Source organism: Haliotis rubra, unplaced genomic scaffold (genome assembly GCF_003918875.1).
Source record: "Haliotis rubra isolate DU_JTF1 unplaced genomic scaffold, ASM391887v1 Scf23, whole genome shotgun sequence".
Taxonomy (NCBI): domain Eukaryota; kingdom Metazoa; phylum Mollusca; class Gastropoda; order Lepetellida; family Haliotidae; genus Haliotis; species Haliotis rubra.
In genome coordinates, this window is record NW_025766336.1 from 991,954 (window position 1) to 1,004,182 (window position 12,229).

Here is a 12,229-nt window from a genome sequence, read left to right on the forward strand (position 1 = left end):
CTATCTGATGTTTCGACGTATGATCTCCTACTTTGATAATAATTCTTACGGGAACTTACAGTACTTTTGCTTCCTACATGGACCCTAGCTGGATTCTGTATATAGAAATTATCTTGCAAATGTAACAGTAAGTAAATATAGTCCCCCAATGGAACAGCACAAAGCTAAGTTTGCCATTTCATCTAAGCTGAAACCAACGGAAACCTACATTACCCAGTATCCAATAGGCTTCCGCAACAGCGGAAACTAAGTCATTTTGCTATGAATGTTTCAGCGACCTGAAACTAAATGGAAACGCATAATGATAGTTTCAGTTGTAGAAACTTGACGGAAACCTAGATTTGTTAGTTTCAGTTTTGTAAATGTAAGACTTGGGTAATTGCTGTGGTTGCGTAACAATTACGTCTCAAGGTAAAAGGGATGGGCAAGTGTGTCTATTGCGCGAAGTGCTCGAGTCAAAGATGACACAACACAACAAGACAGTAATAATATGTATTAAAATAAAAGGTCTTGGTTACAGGGTTGCAAATTCCGACTGCACAGTCCAGGTGAAACCTAAAAAACAAGTTGGCTTGTTGTCACCTCGACAGTGCAGGCAGAAAGAGCCATTGTACAGATACAATAATGAAAATAGATAATAATCCGACTGATATATAGGATGTGACGACAATACTTATTAGGGGAAACAATATTATTAGAGAATATATAAACACAATATTGGAACAAAAGTATATGTGCATATATGAGCACACAACCCCAAAGAGTATTTACATAAATAACTTTAATTATATAACCCAAAAGAATCGTCACACCCCTCCTATCAGAGGATTTACATGGGGCCCCACCTGAGGTGAGGTGAAAGTCACAATAACTTTAATGGCCAATGGGAAGTATAAAAATACATATATATATATACACAAAGTGGGGAAAAATTTATACCCAACACATTTGGAATATATGGAAACCGGTTTGATTGATATAAACAATAGCCACGACAGGACACCTGGCCTGTACGACACATGTGGCTAAAGGAAATGGGGTATGACTGCCTGTTGGATGATCATACTAGTCAATATGAGGCTAGCTCCAACAGAATGTCAATACACCCAGTAGGTACACCACTTGGGGCTACCCAGAATGAACACCTAATTGTAGTAAAATACATTGATAAGATGTAATAAATGGATATTACATGATTTACATTACTACAATTTGCAGGTATATTATTGGCCATATAATATAATACATTATATTATTATTGAATAAACTGGGACTTCACTTTCACATCAAGTGGGGAAACATACTAAAATATGATTGATATAGTTGCATGGTCCCGGTAGTCAATGCTATGTTAGGATAAACATGAAGCAGACGATGGACCCTAGTTTTGTTTACATCCGGTGCAGCCATTTTGTAATGGAGCCGGACGGGAGCCGGAGAATGCCGAGGAGAGCCGAAGACAGCCCAGGCTGTGTGCTGCTCAGTGGAGAAGTCAGCACTGGTCAGTGAGCATGACCGCCACTAATTGGTTCCAGATGATACCATGATACTCTAACTGAGCACATGGTTTGGAAACCGGGACAGTGATACAGCCACTTTTTAATTTAGATTAAAATGGCAAAAGAGTTCTGTTGTTAGCAGCAACAAGTCGTAAATAAATGGAATTTTGAACTTAGCAATGAGCTAGAGACAATTTTGACTGGCAGGTCAAATAAGCAAATTAATGCTAAACACACAAAGTACTTTACTAAAATGAATTTCTAGATGAAAATATATTACAATGAGTACATGTCATTTATTCTTGCCATCGAGTGCACGTTTGGACAGTCACAGATGAGTGACCTTTCGCCAGTTTGGCACAGCAAGAATAATTGATGACAGTGACCCAACACTTGTTTTAATTGTGATTTATCAAATTAAAAAATACATTAATTTAAAAGCCGCAGATAATTACTTATCCTGCTAACAACATAACTATGCATTGGAATTTAATACAGAAGACCTAGTTGCAATATGGAAGCAAACTGAGGTTCTTACCTAAAAAACAAGTTGGCTTGTTGTCACCTCGACAGTGCAGGCAGAAAGAGGAAGATTTCAGGCTTGGGGGTCCCACGCTCCCTCTTGCCCCTGTCATGTGACAACATAGCCCCTGGGGATTGGCTAAAAAACTGTTGCTATGGAAACCATGGCACCAGTGCCTTGAGCCCCAGAACCCTATCAGATAACTGGTAAAGGGCAGGATATTGGGTTACTTGTGCAAGAGACTAGGACAAAATATCCAGCCTTTACACTCTCCCCCCCTTTAAGGAAATTTTGTCACCCGAACTGAAATTGGTAAATACAAATACATGATTAAACAATGCTTCAGCTGAACAATACTTCTTCCCAAATGGATCCCAGGAAAAGAACCTAGTGCTTCGTCGCTGGCGCTGGGATCTACGAGGAGCTTCCGGCAAGGTCATGATAATAGTCTCCTCACAGGGGAGAGACTGGAGTGGCTCGTCAGCGGCAACTGGATCACTTATAGCAGAGTCCACAGAGTTCTCAGATAGGTCTGGCTCACAACCAGATGATTCTACCGGATCACAAGAAGCGATGAGCGATGTATCCTCATTGTCCGGATCTTCAGGCAGCCCATCTTCTCTCCCTTGTAGTTCTCCTGAGTCCCCACTCTCCATGGGTTCTGATGGAGCAGCTTTGGCTTCCACTGCAACCGTTTCACAGGTGAGGGGTGCTGCAGTGGTTGCCTCATTCTGCATACCGGGAACCACTTGGATAGCAGGGACTTCCTCTACAGTAGGTTGTGTGTATGGCAGCGCCTGTTCTTGTGGTTCAAAGGGTTGAGCCTCAGGGTTCAAGCTGCTAGTGGGTACAGCTCCAATAGGTTCAGGCTGTGGATACCATACATTGACAGTGTGTACTTCATCTTCAGAGGATTCCAAGATGTTCTCCGGTTGATGATTTCGGGCTCTGGATCTGGTGACAGGCCGCCTGTGACACTGGTTTCTTTCTGGTTCATCCATTTCTAGGGGCAATGAACCAACAGGAAGTAAGAGGTTGCGATGGTAAGTCTTTGAGGGCCCGTCTCCATTTTCTGGTCGAACAACATAGACAGGCAGTTCACCTTGGCGACGTTCAACAATGAAGACTCCCGACTTCCATCTGTCAGCGATGTTATGTTTTCCTTTGACCCCAATGTTGCGGACAAGCACCCGGTCACCTGGTTCCAATACTGCTGCATGAACCTTTCGGTCATAGTAACCCTTGTTGCGAATTGCTGACTTTTGGGCATTCTCCCTGGCCACATGGAATGCAAACTGGAGTCGGTCCCACAGATCTTTGACATACTGTTGAGGTCCTTTTGAAGTCCTGCTGTCAGGATCTGTTCCAAACACCATGTCTACTGGTAGGTGCGCATGACGGCCGAACATGAGGTAGTATGGTGAGTAGCCTGTGGTGTCATGTGCAATGCAGTTGTACGCATGGGCTAGAGGTCCAACATATTTTCTCCAGTCTTTCTTTTGGCTGTGGTTGAGAGCGCCGAGCATATCCAAGAGTGTACGATTCATCCTTTCGGTCACACCATTGCACCTTGGGTTGTATGGTGACGTTCTTATTTTCTTGATGCCAGCAATATCGCACAACTTCTTGATAACTTTTGATTCAAAGTCCCGTCCTTGATCCGACAGTAGGTGCTGAGGGTAACCATAGTGACAGATGAGGTTTTCCCATAAAGCTTTGGCTACAGTGGTAGCTTTCTGATCCTTTGTTGGAACTGCCATTGCGTACTTTGTGAAGTGGTCCATGATCACCAGTACGTTTTCAAAGCCACCATTGTCTGGTTCGATGGACAGATAGTCAATGCAGACTAGTTCAAGTGGGACAGATGGTAAGATGGCTTCCAGTGGTGCAGTTTCTTTCCTGGCTTTCCTCCTGATACATCTTTCACAGTTTGAACAATAAGTTTGGATAGAGGTGGCCATTAATGGCCAGAAAAATCTCTGGCGGGCAAGGGATAAAGTGCTGTTGCTGCAAGGATGTCCAACTTGATCATGAACTCCATGAATTGCCTCCTTGCGATATTGTTTGGGGATGACCAGCTGTTGTCGTTCTATACCCTTGGCATCAGTGACCATTCTGTAGAGGATGTCATCTTTAATTATAAGCTTCTCCAATTCTCGCAGGTAGACATGCATGTCGGGAGGGATTTTGGATGTCTCTGATTTGCATGGTCCCTCCTTTGACTTGATGTGGGAAATCTCCGAATCCAAGCCCTGCGCTGTTTTCCAATCCACTGATGACTGAGCTCTATCAAGGACTGTAGGTGGCTTCACCAAACTGTCAGGAACTGCTTTCTTGGAACTGGACAGAGCTTCCACCAGAACAGGTTCTTCAGTGCTGGACATGACAGCGTTTTGAGAGTATGCCATGCATTTCTTTTCTTGCCTGCTTATTTCTTTGAGATTCCCTTGCTGCCTACCCTCTGGACTGCTGTGAATGCCATGACATTGAAGAATAGCCCGGATTGAGCATGAGGAACACTCCACCAGATTCTGGAGCAGCGTGGGGTGTGCTCCAAGCAATCAACCAGTCTATTCTTTCAGTGTCTTGTTTAAACTCTAGATCTTCTTCTTGAGATTCCTGTGGCAAGCGGCTTAAAGCATCTGCATCAGTCATCTGCACTCCTGGTCGATACTTGATGTTAAAGTTGTAGGCTGCTAGGGCTGCTAACCATCGGTATCCCATGGCATCAACTTTCGCCGACTTCAGGACATATGTAAGGGGATTGTTGTCTGTTACGACTGTGAATTCCGAACCATACAGGTAGTCATGGAACTTGTCAGTAACAGCCCACTTCAATGCTAGAAATTCGCGCTTGTGTGCTGGATAATTTGCCTCACTTTTAGAAAGACCTCGGCTTGCATAGGCGATGACCTTCAGGCTACCGCATTGTTGTTGGTAAAGGACAGCTCCGAGTCCAGTGCCACTGGCGTCAGTGTGGAGTTCAAAAGGGGCAGACAGGTCAGCATAGCCTAACACAGGAGGAGTGGTTAGTTTTTCCTTGATCTTCTCAAAAGCTGTTTGGCATTTCTCTGTCCACTTATCCCCAAAAGGCGTCTTCAGGGTGAGGTTGTTCTTCCCAGGAGTTCTTCCGAGTTTTAGCATGGTCTTTCCTTGTTGGGCCCATTCTTCAAAGGCTACCTCTCCAGCTTTGATGGGTTTTGTACCAGAGAAGGTCTTCAATCTGAAGTAGCTGGATGAGGGACGATCCCAATTCACCAGCACCTGTTGTGGGTCTGGGCGTACAGTGCTACCGCTACCCACAACCCCAGCACTCGAGCTTGCAACATTAGAGTCGCTAGCGGCTGGGGATTCTGAGTGGGCAGCAGCAACATCGTTAGCCGCCAGAACAGGTGTGGGAGTTGTTGGATTTGGTTTGATGGATCCGGTGCTGGTCGTAGCTGATGGAAGCTGTCGTAATAGCAGTTGGAACTCTTCCAGCATCTGCGACTTTATCGCCTCCATCATCAGGGCTGTCTTCCTGTCCAGGGCCTGATCTACTGCCCTGGCCACGACGTCTTCTAGAGAGGATCCTTCCCGAACCAAGTTCACTTTCATAACTTGATACTCCTCCTCTCTGATGAGTACAGTGTCCCCAAGCTTAAGACAACATAGTGTCCAAGAGCTCAGAGTTCGTGAGCGAGGACATGTTGACAAAAATAGGAGATGAGGTTGAGGTACTGAGAATTCTTAGTTGACTAAGGCAACTAAGGGTAGGAGTATAGATACAAAATTATGCCTTATGTGCCAATGAGTGTATATCTTTGACCGTTGAGGGGTACTATGGGCGCTTGCGACACTTTGCCCCACGTTGGGCGCCAATGTAAGACTTGGGTAATTGCTGTGGTTGCGTAACAATTACGTCTCAAAGTAAAAGGGATGGGCAAGTGTGTCTATTGCGCGAAGTGCTCGAGTCAAAGATGACACAACACAAAAAGACAGTAATAATATGTATTAAAATAAAAGGTCTTGGTTACAGGGTTGCAATTCCGACTGCACAGTCCAGGTGAAACCTAAAAAACAAGTTGGCTTGTTGTCACCTCGACAGTGCAGGCAGAAAGAGCCATTGTACAGATACAATAATGAAAATAAATAATAATCCGACTGATATATAGGATGTGACGACAATACTTATTAGGGGAAACAATATTATTAGAGAATATATAAACACAATACTGGAACAAAAGTATATGTGCATATATGAGCACACAACCCCAAAGAGTATTTACATAAATAACTTTAATTATATAACCCAAAAGAATCGTCACACCCCTCCTATCAGAGGATTTACATGGGGCCCCACCTGAGGTGAGGTGAAAGTCACAATAACTTTAATGGCCAATGGGAAGTATAAAAATACATATATATATACACAAAGTGGGGAAAAATTTATACCCAACACATTTGGAATATATGAAAACCGGTTTGATTGATATAAACAATAGAGACTAGGACAAAATATCCAGCCTTTACATAAACTATGCGGAAACTCGCATTGTCTGTTTCCGGATACTGAAACCTAGCGGAAACCTACATTACCCAGTATCCATTTGGTTTCCGCAAGAACGGAAACCAAGTTATTTTTGCTGTGTAAGCTGTCGTTGGTGTTTCGCAACTAAAATTTCATCTGCCAGAACTCTAGATCGTTGGGCGCGTGGTTATCGTGTCCACAAAGCCGCTCTGTTGAATTTTGCATCTGTATCTTCTATCGCACACATCATTACGGTCTGCTATTGATCAGCATTAATGCGATCTGAAAGGATTATTGATAAAGAGCAAATATATTTACGCGGCCCCCATTATCTCTCTTTTCGCACTGTATGCCGTTGTTTATAGTTAATTTACCACCATAAAGAATAAACAACAAAACCAGTATTTATACACAACGACAAGGCCGAAACACAGTTGTATGTTTACTAGGTCGATAGATGGAGTGTTGCATAATGTATAACTTTCTTAAAAAACAGTTACAGTTACAACTGTTCAGTTACTAACAACCGCATGGACGTTGAAACTGTTATATGTATCTATATCGTTCGTGTGAATGATCCTGCCGAAGAAGCAATATGCTCGTAATGTCTGTAAAGCTCTAAGTTTGTAATGTCTGAATCCGGGGTATTGGGTTGGTAAAATGAGAAGCAATGTGTTTAAGTGGGGTGGATGGGTTAAAACGTAGGAGAGACCCATGTGGATGTAAGAGTAGGTAGACGAGAAGTGGGCGGGTGGGTACCTGAGAAGTTTGCGGGTTGGTTTAGTGGACAGCTAAGGAGTCGGTGGGTGGGTTAGCGGGTACCTGAGAAGTTGGCGGGTTGGTTTAGTGGATAGCTAAGGAATCGGTGGGTGTGTGGGTGGGTTAGCGGGTACCTGACAAGTTGGCGGGTTGGTTTAGTGGATAGCTAAGGAGTTGGTGGGTGGGTTAGCGGGTACCTGAGACGTTGGCGGGTTGGTTTAGTGGATAGCTAAGGGGTCGGTGGGTGGGTGGGTGTGTGAGCGGATACCTGAGAAGTTGGCGGGTTGGTTTAGTGGATAGCTAAGGAGTGGGTGGGTGAGTGAGTTTGTGGGTACCTGAGAAGTTGGCGGGTGGGTTTAGTGGACAGCTAAGGAGTCGGTGGGTGAGTCAGTGGGTACCTGAGAAGTTGGCGGGTTGGTTAAGTGGACAGCTAAGGAGTCGGTGGGTGGACGGGTGGGTGGGTTAGCGGGTACCTGAGAAGTTGGCGGGCTGGTTTAGTGGACAGCTAAGGAGTCGGTGGGTGGGTTAGTGGGTACCTGAGAAGTTGACGGGTTGGTTTAGTGGATAGCTAAGGAGTCGGTGGATGGGTGGGTTAGCGGGTACCTGAGAAGTTGGCGGGTTGGTTTAGTGGATAGCTAAGGAGTCGGTGGGTGGGTGGGTTAGCGGGTACCTGAGACGTTGGCGGGTTGGTTTAGTGGATAGCTAAGGAGTCGGTGGGTGGGTTAGCGGATACCTGAGAAGTTGGCGGGTGGGTTTAGTGGATAGCTAAGGAGTCGGTGGGTGGGTTAGCGGGTACCTGAAAAGTTGGCGGGTTGGTTTAGTGGACAGCTAAGGAGTGGGTTAGCGGATACCTGAGAAGTTGGCGGGTGGGTTTAGTGGGTAGCTAAGGAGTGGGTGGGTGGGTTAGTGGGTACCTGAGAAGTTGGCGGGTGGGTTTAGTGGACAGCTAAGGAGTCGGTGGGTGAGTTAGTGGGTACCTGAGAAGTTGGCGGGTTGGTTTAGTGGACAGCTAAGGAGTCCGTGGGTGGGTGGGTTAGCGGGTACCTGAGAAGTTGGCGGGTTGGTTAAGTGGACAGCTAAGGAGTCGGTGGGTGGGTTAGTGGGTACCTGAGAAGTTGACGGGTTGGTTTAGTGGATAGCTAAGGAGTCGGTGGGTGGGTTGGTTAGCGGGTACCTGAGACGTTGGCGGGTTGGTTTAGGATAGTAAGTAGATGAGAAGTGGACAGGCAAGTTAGTAGGTAGTTGAGAAGTATGTGGGTGGGTTAGTTGGTAGGGTAGCTTAAGAGCGGATGGGTTAGTAAGTAGATGAGATGTATGTGGATGGGTTAGTAAGTAGATGAGATGTATGTGGATAGGTTAGTAAGTAGATGAGATGTATGTGGATGGGTTAGTAAGTAGATGAGATGTATGGGGATGGGTTAGTAAGTAGATGAGATGTATGTGAATGGGTTAGTAAGTAGATGAGATGTATGTAGGCGGGTTAGTAAGTAGATGAGATGTATGTGGATGGGTTAATAAGTAGATTAGATGTATGTAGGCGGGTTAGTAAGTAGATGAGATGTATGTGGATGGGTTAGTAAGTAGATGAGATGTATGTGGATAGGTGGGACAAGAAGTAGAAGTGTGTGGATGATTTAGTCATGAGTCAAACTACACCAACACAAGTAAGAGAAAATGATAATAATTTACATATTACTTAAGAGTCATCCATTTAGCTATTACATCCTTTCCCATGTGTTACGATTACAGATTTGAGATACAATTTGGGAGTCAACCAAAACGTATCGGCTATAAAGTGGATCTTTGTATGGGAATAATTTTGTTCCTCGAAAACAAAACATCACAAAAATATATTGTCCCTTATCTACAGGCTGTTTTCACTACGTGGCCTAACTTACACATAGCGTGTGTAACCTCTCTGACGATTAACGTCATAGAAAACAAAACATTTTCGTCATTTATGGCAAGCCATTTATAACAGTGGATAAGAAACGTTATGTACACAAGGGTATAAGCATTCCTCCAAAGGAGAGTTACAAGGAAGAAAATGTGTTCATAGTAACTGTTATTTACAAGTTAAGATGAGGATGCAGGTTTAATGGTAATATCCAATGGGGTTAAGAGTCTTTCTGGAATGAATACAGGTTTGTAATGACATCTGAGCGTAGAGGTGTAGATCACACGTTTCTGGGGTGACAGGGGGTCTGCAGGACAACAGACATGCCACCAACTGATTTGGCGTGTAGTGCTACACTTACTTCTGGCGGACTGACGTCAATGAGGGAGCACCACAAAATGTCTCTCTGGCACTGGTAGCTGGGACAGTGACAGATCACATGAGTCGAGAAATCATTATAATGCTGCCCACAGTTTGGGCAATCACAACACACCAAATCGCACACATGTTGACAAGAAGGTTTGCAGCAGGCTTCAGCCATGGGTCGGAATTCGCCACATGCCATGCCATGTGGGTGGAGGTCTCAGATTTTATCCACATAAAATGATTAAAATATTTTTCCCACTTCGATTGACTTGGGAATGTCCTTGCTTTCAGGAAAGCGTTCAGATAATTGGTTAAGTCATACTTGTCCAGTATAGTGCATATGTCGGGCACATAACCCAACTTCAACTTGGTGTGGGTATGTCTGAGTAGCGATAGGCGGGTTATGAACAACTTTCTTGGGAGAAATTCTGCTTTGGAATTACATAACTGTCCTAAGAAGAACAGCTTTCTGGTATCAATTGATGCCTCAATGGCGTTCCAACCGACAAGTGCGTTACAAATACAGGTCCGTGTGTTACTTGGGAAACCCTGAGCAATTTTCAGACAGAATCTTTGAGCACGCTCGAGGGCAGTGACTTCTGATTTAGAAAGCTCCGTCCACAGTTCACACCCATATAAAGCTTTGGGTAAGCGGGTTGTTCTTATTACTTTGAGGCTTGTCAGTGTGTTGAGTCCGTTTTGGTGTACACCAGACTTTATAAGAGCCATTGCCGTACCTTTTAATTTTCTACATGCTTCGAGAGTTCTGTCCCATGAGTTGAAACCAGCATCCAGTTGTATCCCCACATGTGTTATTTCAGTACAGTGTGGCAGGGATTTTCCATAAAGCGTCACTTCAGAATCGCGGGCCTTTGTTTTACTGAAGGTAAGTATTTTACTCTTAGTAGGGGAAAACGTAAATCTCCACTGAGAGCTGTATCTCTCACAAGTGGACAGAAGATCCTGGATGCCACCGATAAGAGGGCTGATTAAAGTGATGTCATCAGCCTGTGTTGGGGCTGTTACAATTGACATCGCAGACGACAGCTCCCGTCTTGCTTGCAGATAGATTTCTCAACAGTTCATCAATGTACACTATATTTTTTTTTTTATAAGTAGAACTTGGCAGATAAAATACTGCCCTGACGAACCCCTCTATATAAAGGAAACCACTGTGATTGCACATGATTAATCAAGACACTATACTTGTCATATCGATGTAGGCGTTATCTATTAGTCTCCACAGGGAGTCCTTGATTTTCAGCTTTTTCAACTTCAAAAGGAGGTCAGGATGGCAGACTGTATCAACGCTATAGAGCTGTCGAGGAATGCTACATGGACAGCATCAGATCTCTCCGTGCAGTGGACTGCAGTCTCCTGGACCATAAATGATGTATGCATTGATGATATGCCTTTCTGGAAACCAAACTGTTCATGGCTGTTCATGAACTTCACACATTACCTGTGGCATTCGTTTGCCTATAATAAGTTCAAATAGTTAAAACACCACTGGCAGAAGGGTTATACCTCTGTATGAGTCGACTGCAGATCTCGACTTGTTTCCACCTTTGAATATAGGTATTACAATGCCTCTTTTCCAGGAGTGAGGTATGTAGCCCGATTTCAGTACGAGATTAAACAGGACAGAGAGACAGCGTGATAAACTTTACCTCCATACTTCAAATGTTCATATGTGATACCATCTTCACCAGCAACTTTGTTGTTTTTAAGAGTTCGACACAAATCATATACTTCTTGGGGCGTTGTAAGCAGACCGTCAGCTGTAGGTTGTTGTCTGGACAACTCGTCTCTAATGTCGGCCACTTGTTTGTCGATCTCGGCTTTAAAGTTTTCGTCATAGTGGTCTTCTGTAACATTACTGTAGACATGTCTCAGGTGATCTGCCATTGTTTCAGGTAATTCTTTAGCGTCGCGAATCACTCCGTTTTTAGTTTTGAGGCTTGATATTTGTGGCCAGGCTGGTGCAGTCATAATTGGCAGTTTCATATGTTTACCCTTTAGCCCGACCCCTAACACGAGTTCGTTATCTCGCAGTTGATAGCAGACACTGAACCTTGGCAAATCCGGACTTGCTTTATTTAGAGCTTCAGTATTGCAGAAAGGGAAATATCGCGACTAACTGCCACTAATGCCACATTCAGTTTGAATGTTCTCGAGTGTTTTACCACGATGTTTTCAGGTCGCATCACGTGACAGCTTTTACTAACTTTTCGTTGTGACATAACTTCACCATATTACTTGTTTCATGATATTTGTATCAATCAATTCTGTTTAAGTAATAAGTTAATATTATACAAAAGAACCGTGATATCACTATGCCCTATCATAGGAAAGATTACAATTTTATGTCTGTTGATGCAGTAATCAACAATATGGAAGTAAATGCAGGCGCGTAGCAAGCCATTTTTTCCGTATAAGCCCGATAGGTTGCAAAGCTTTATATACTTATCTTCAAAAGTTTGGACTCACTTAAAACACTCACTAGGTTATGTGTACACATATGGTTACATCGAAGATTGATTTCTCCACTAACTTGGGGGAACCAACTGCAAACTTTATGCAGCTGAGTTACACGAGGATCATGCATCAAATTGCTGAAAAGCATGTGTAAAGATCGTGCATGTGAACAGCTGCGTTCTGGAGTAAAGTTTTGT

General features: G+C 44.0%; 1 protein-coding gene across 1 annotated transcript; it reads right to left on the reverse strand.

Annotated features, from left to right (window-relative positions):
* Positions 1-2,285: 2,285 nt before the first annotated feature.
* LOC124277901 lies at positions 2,286-4,406 on the reverse strand. The gene has a single exon (XM_046713627.1). It carries the CDS (start codon positions 4,404-4,406, stop codon positions 2,286-2,288), a length of 2,121 nt encoding a protein of 706 aa, XP_046569583.1.
* Positions 4,407-12,229: the final 7,823 nt, after the last annotated feature.

What these genes read in the sequence shown, in the direction of transcription:
- LOC124277901 (XM_046713627.1), bottom strand. Translation starts at nt 4,406, where the DNA reads ATGTCCAGCACTGAAGAACCTGTTCTGGTGGAAGCTCTGTCCAGTTCC.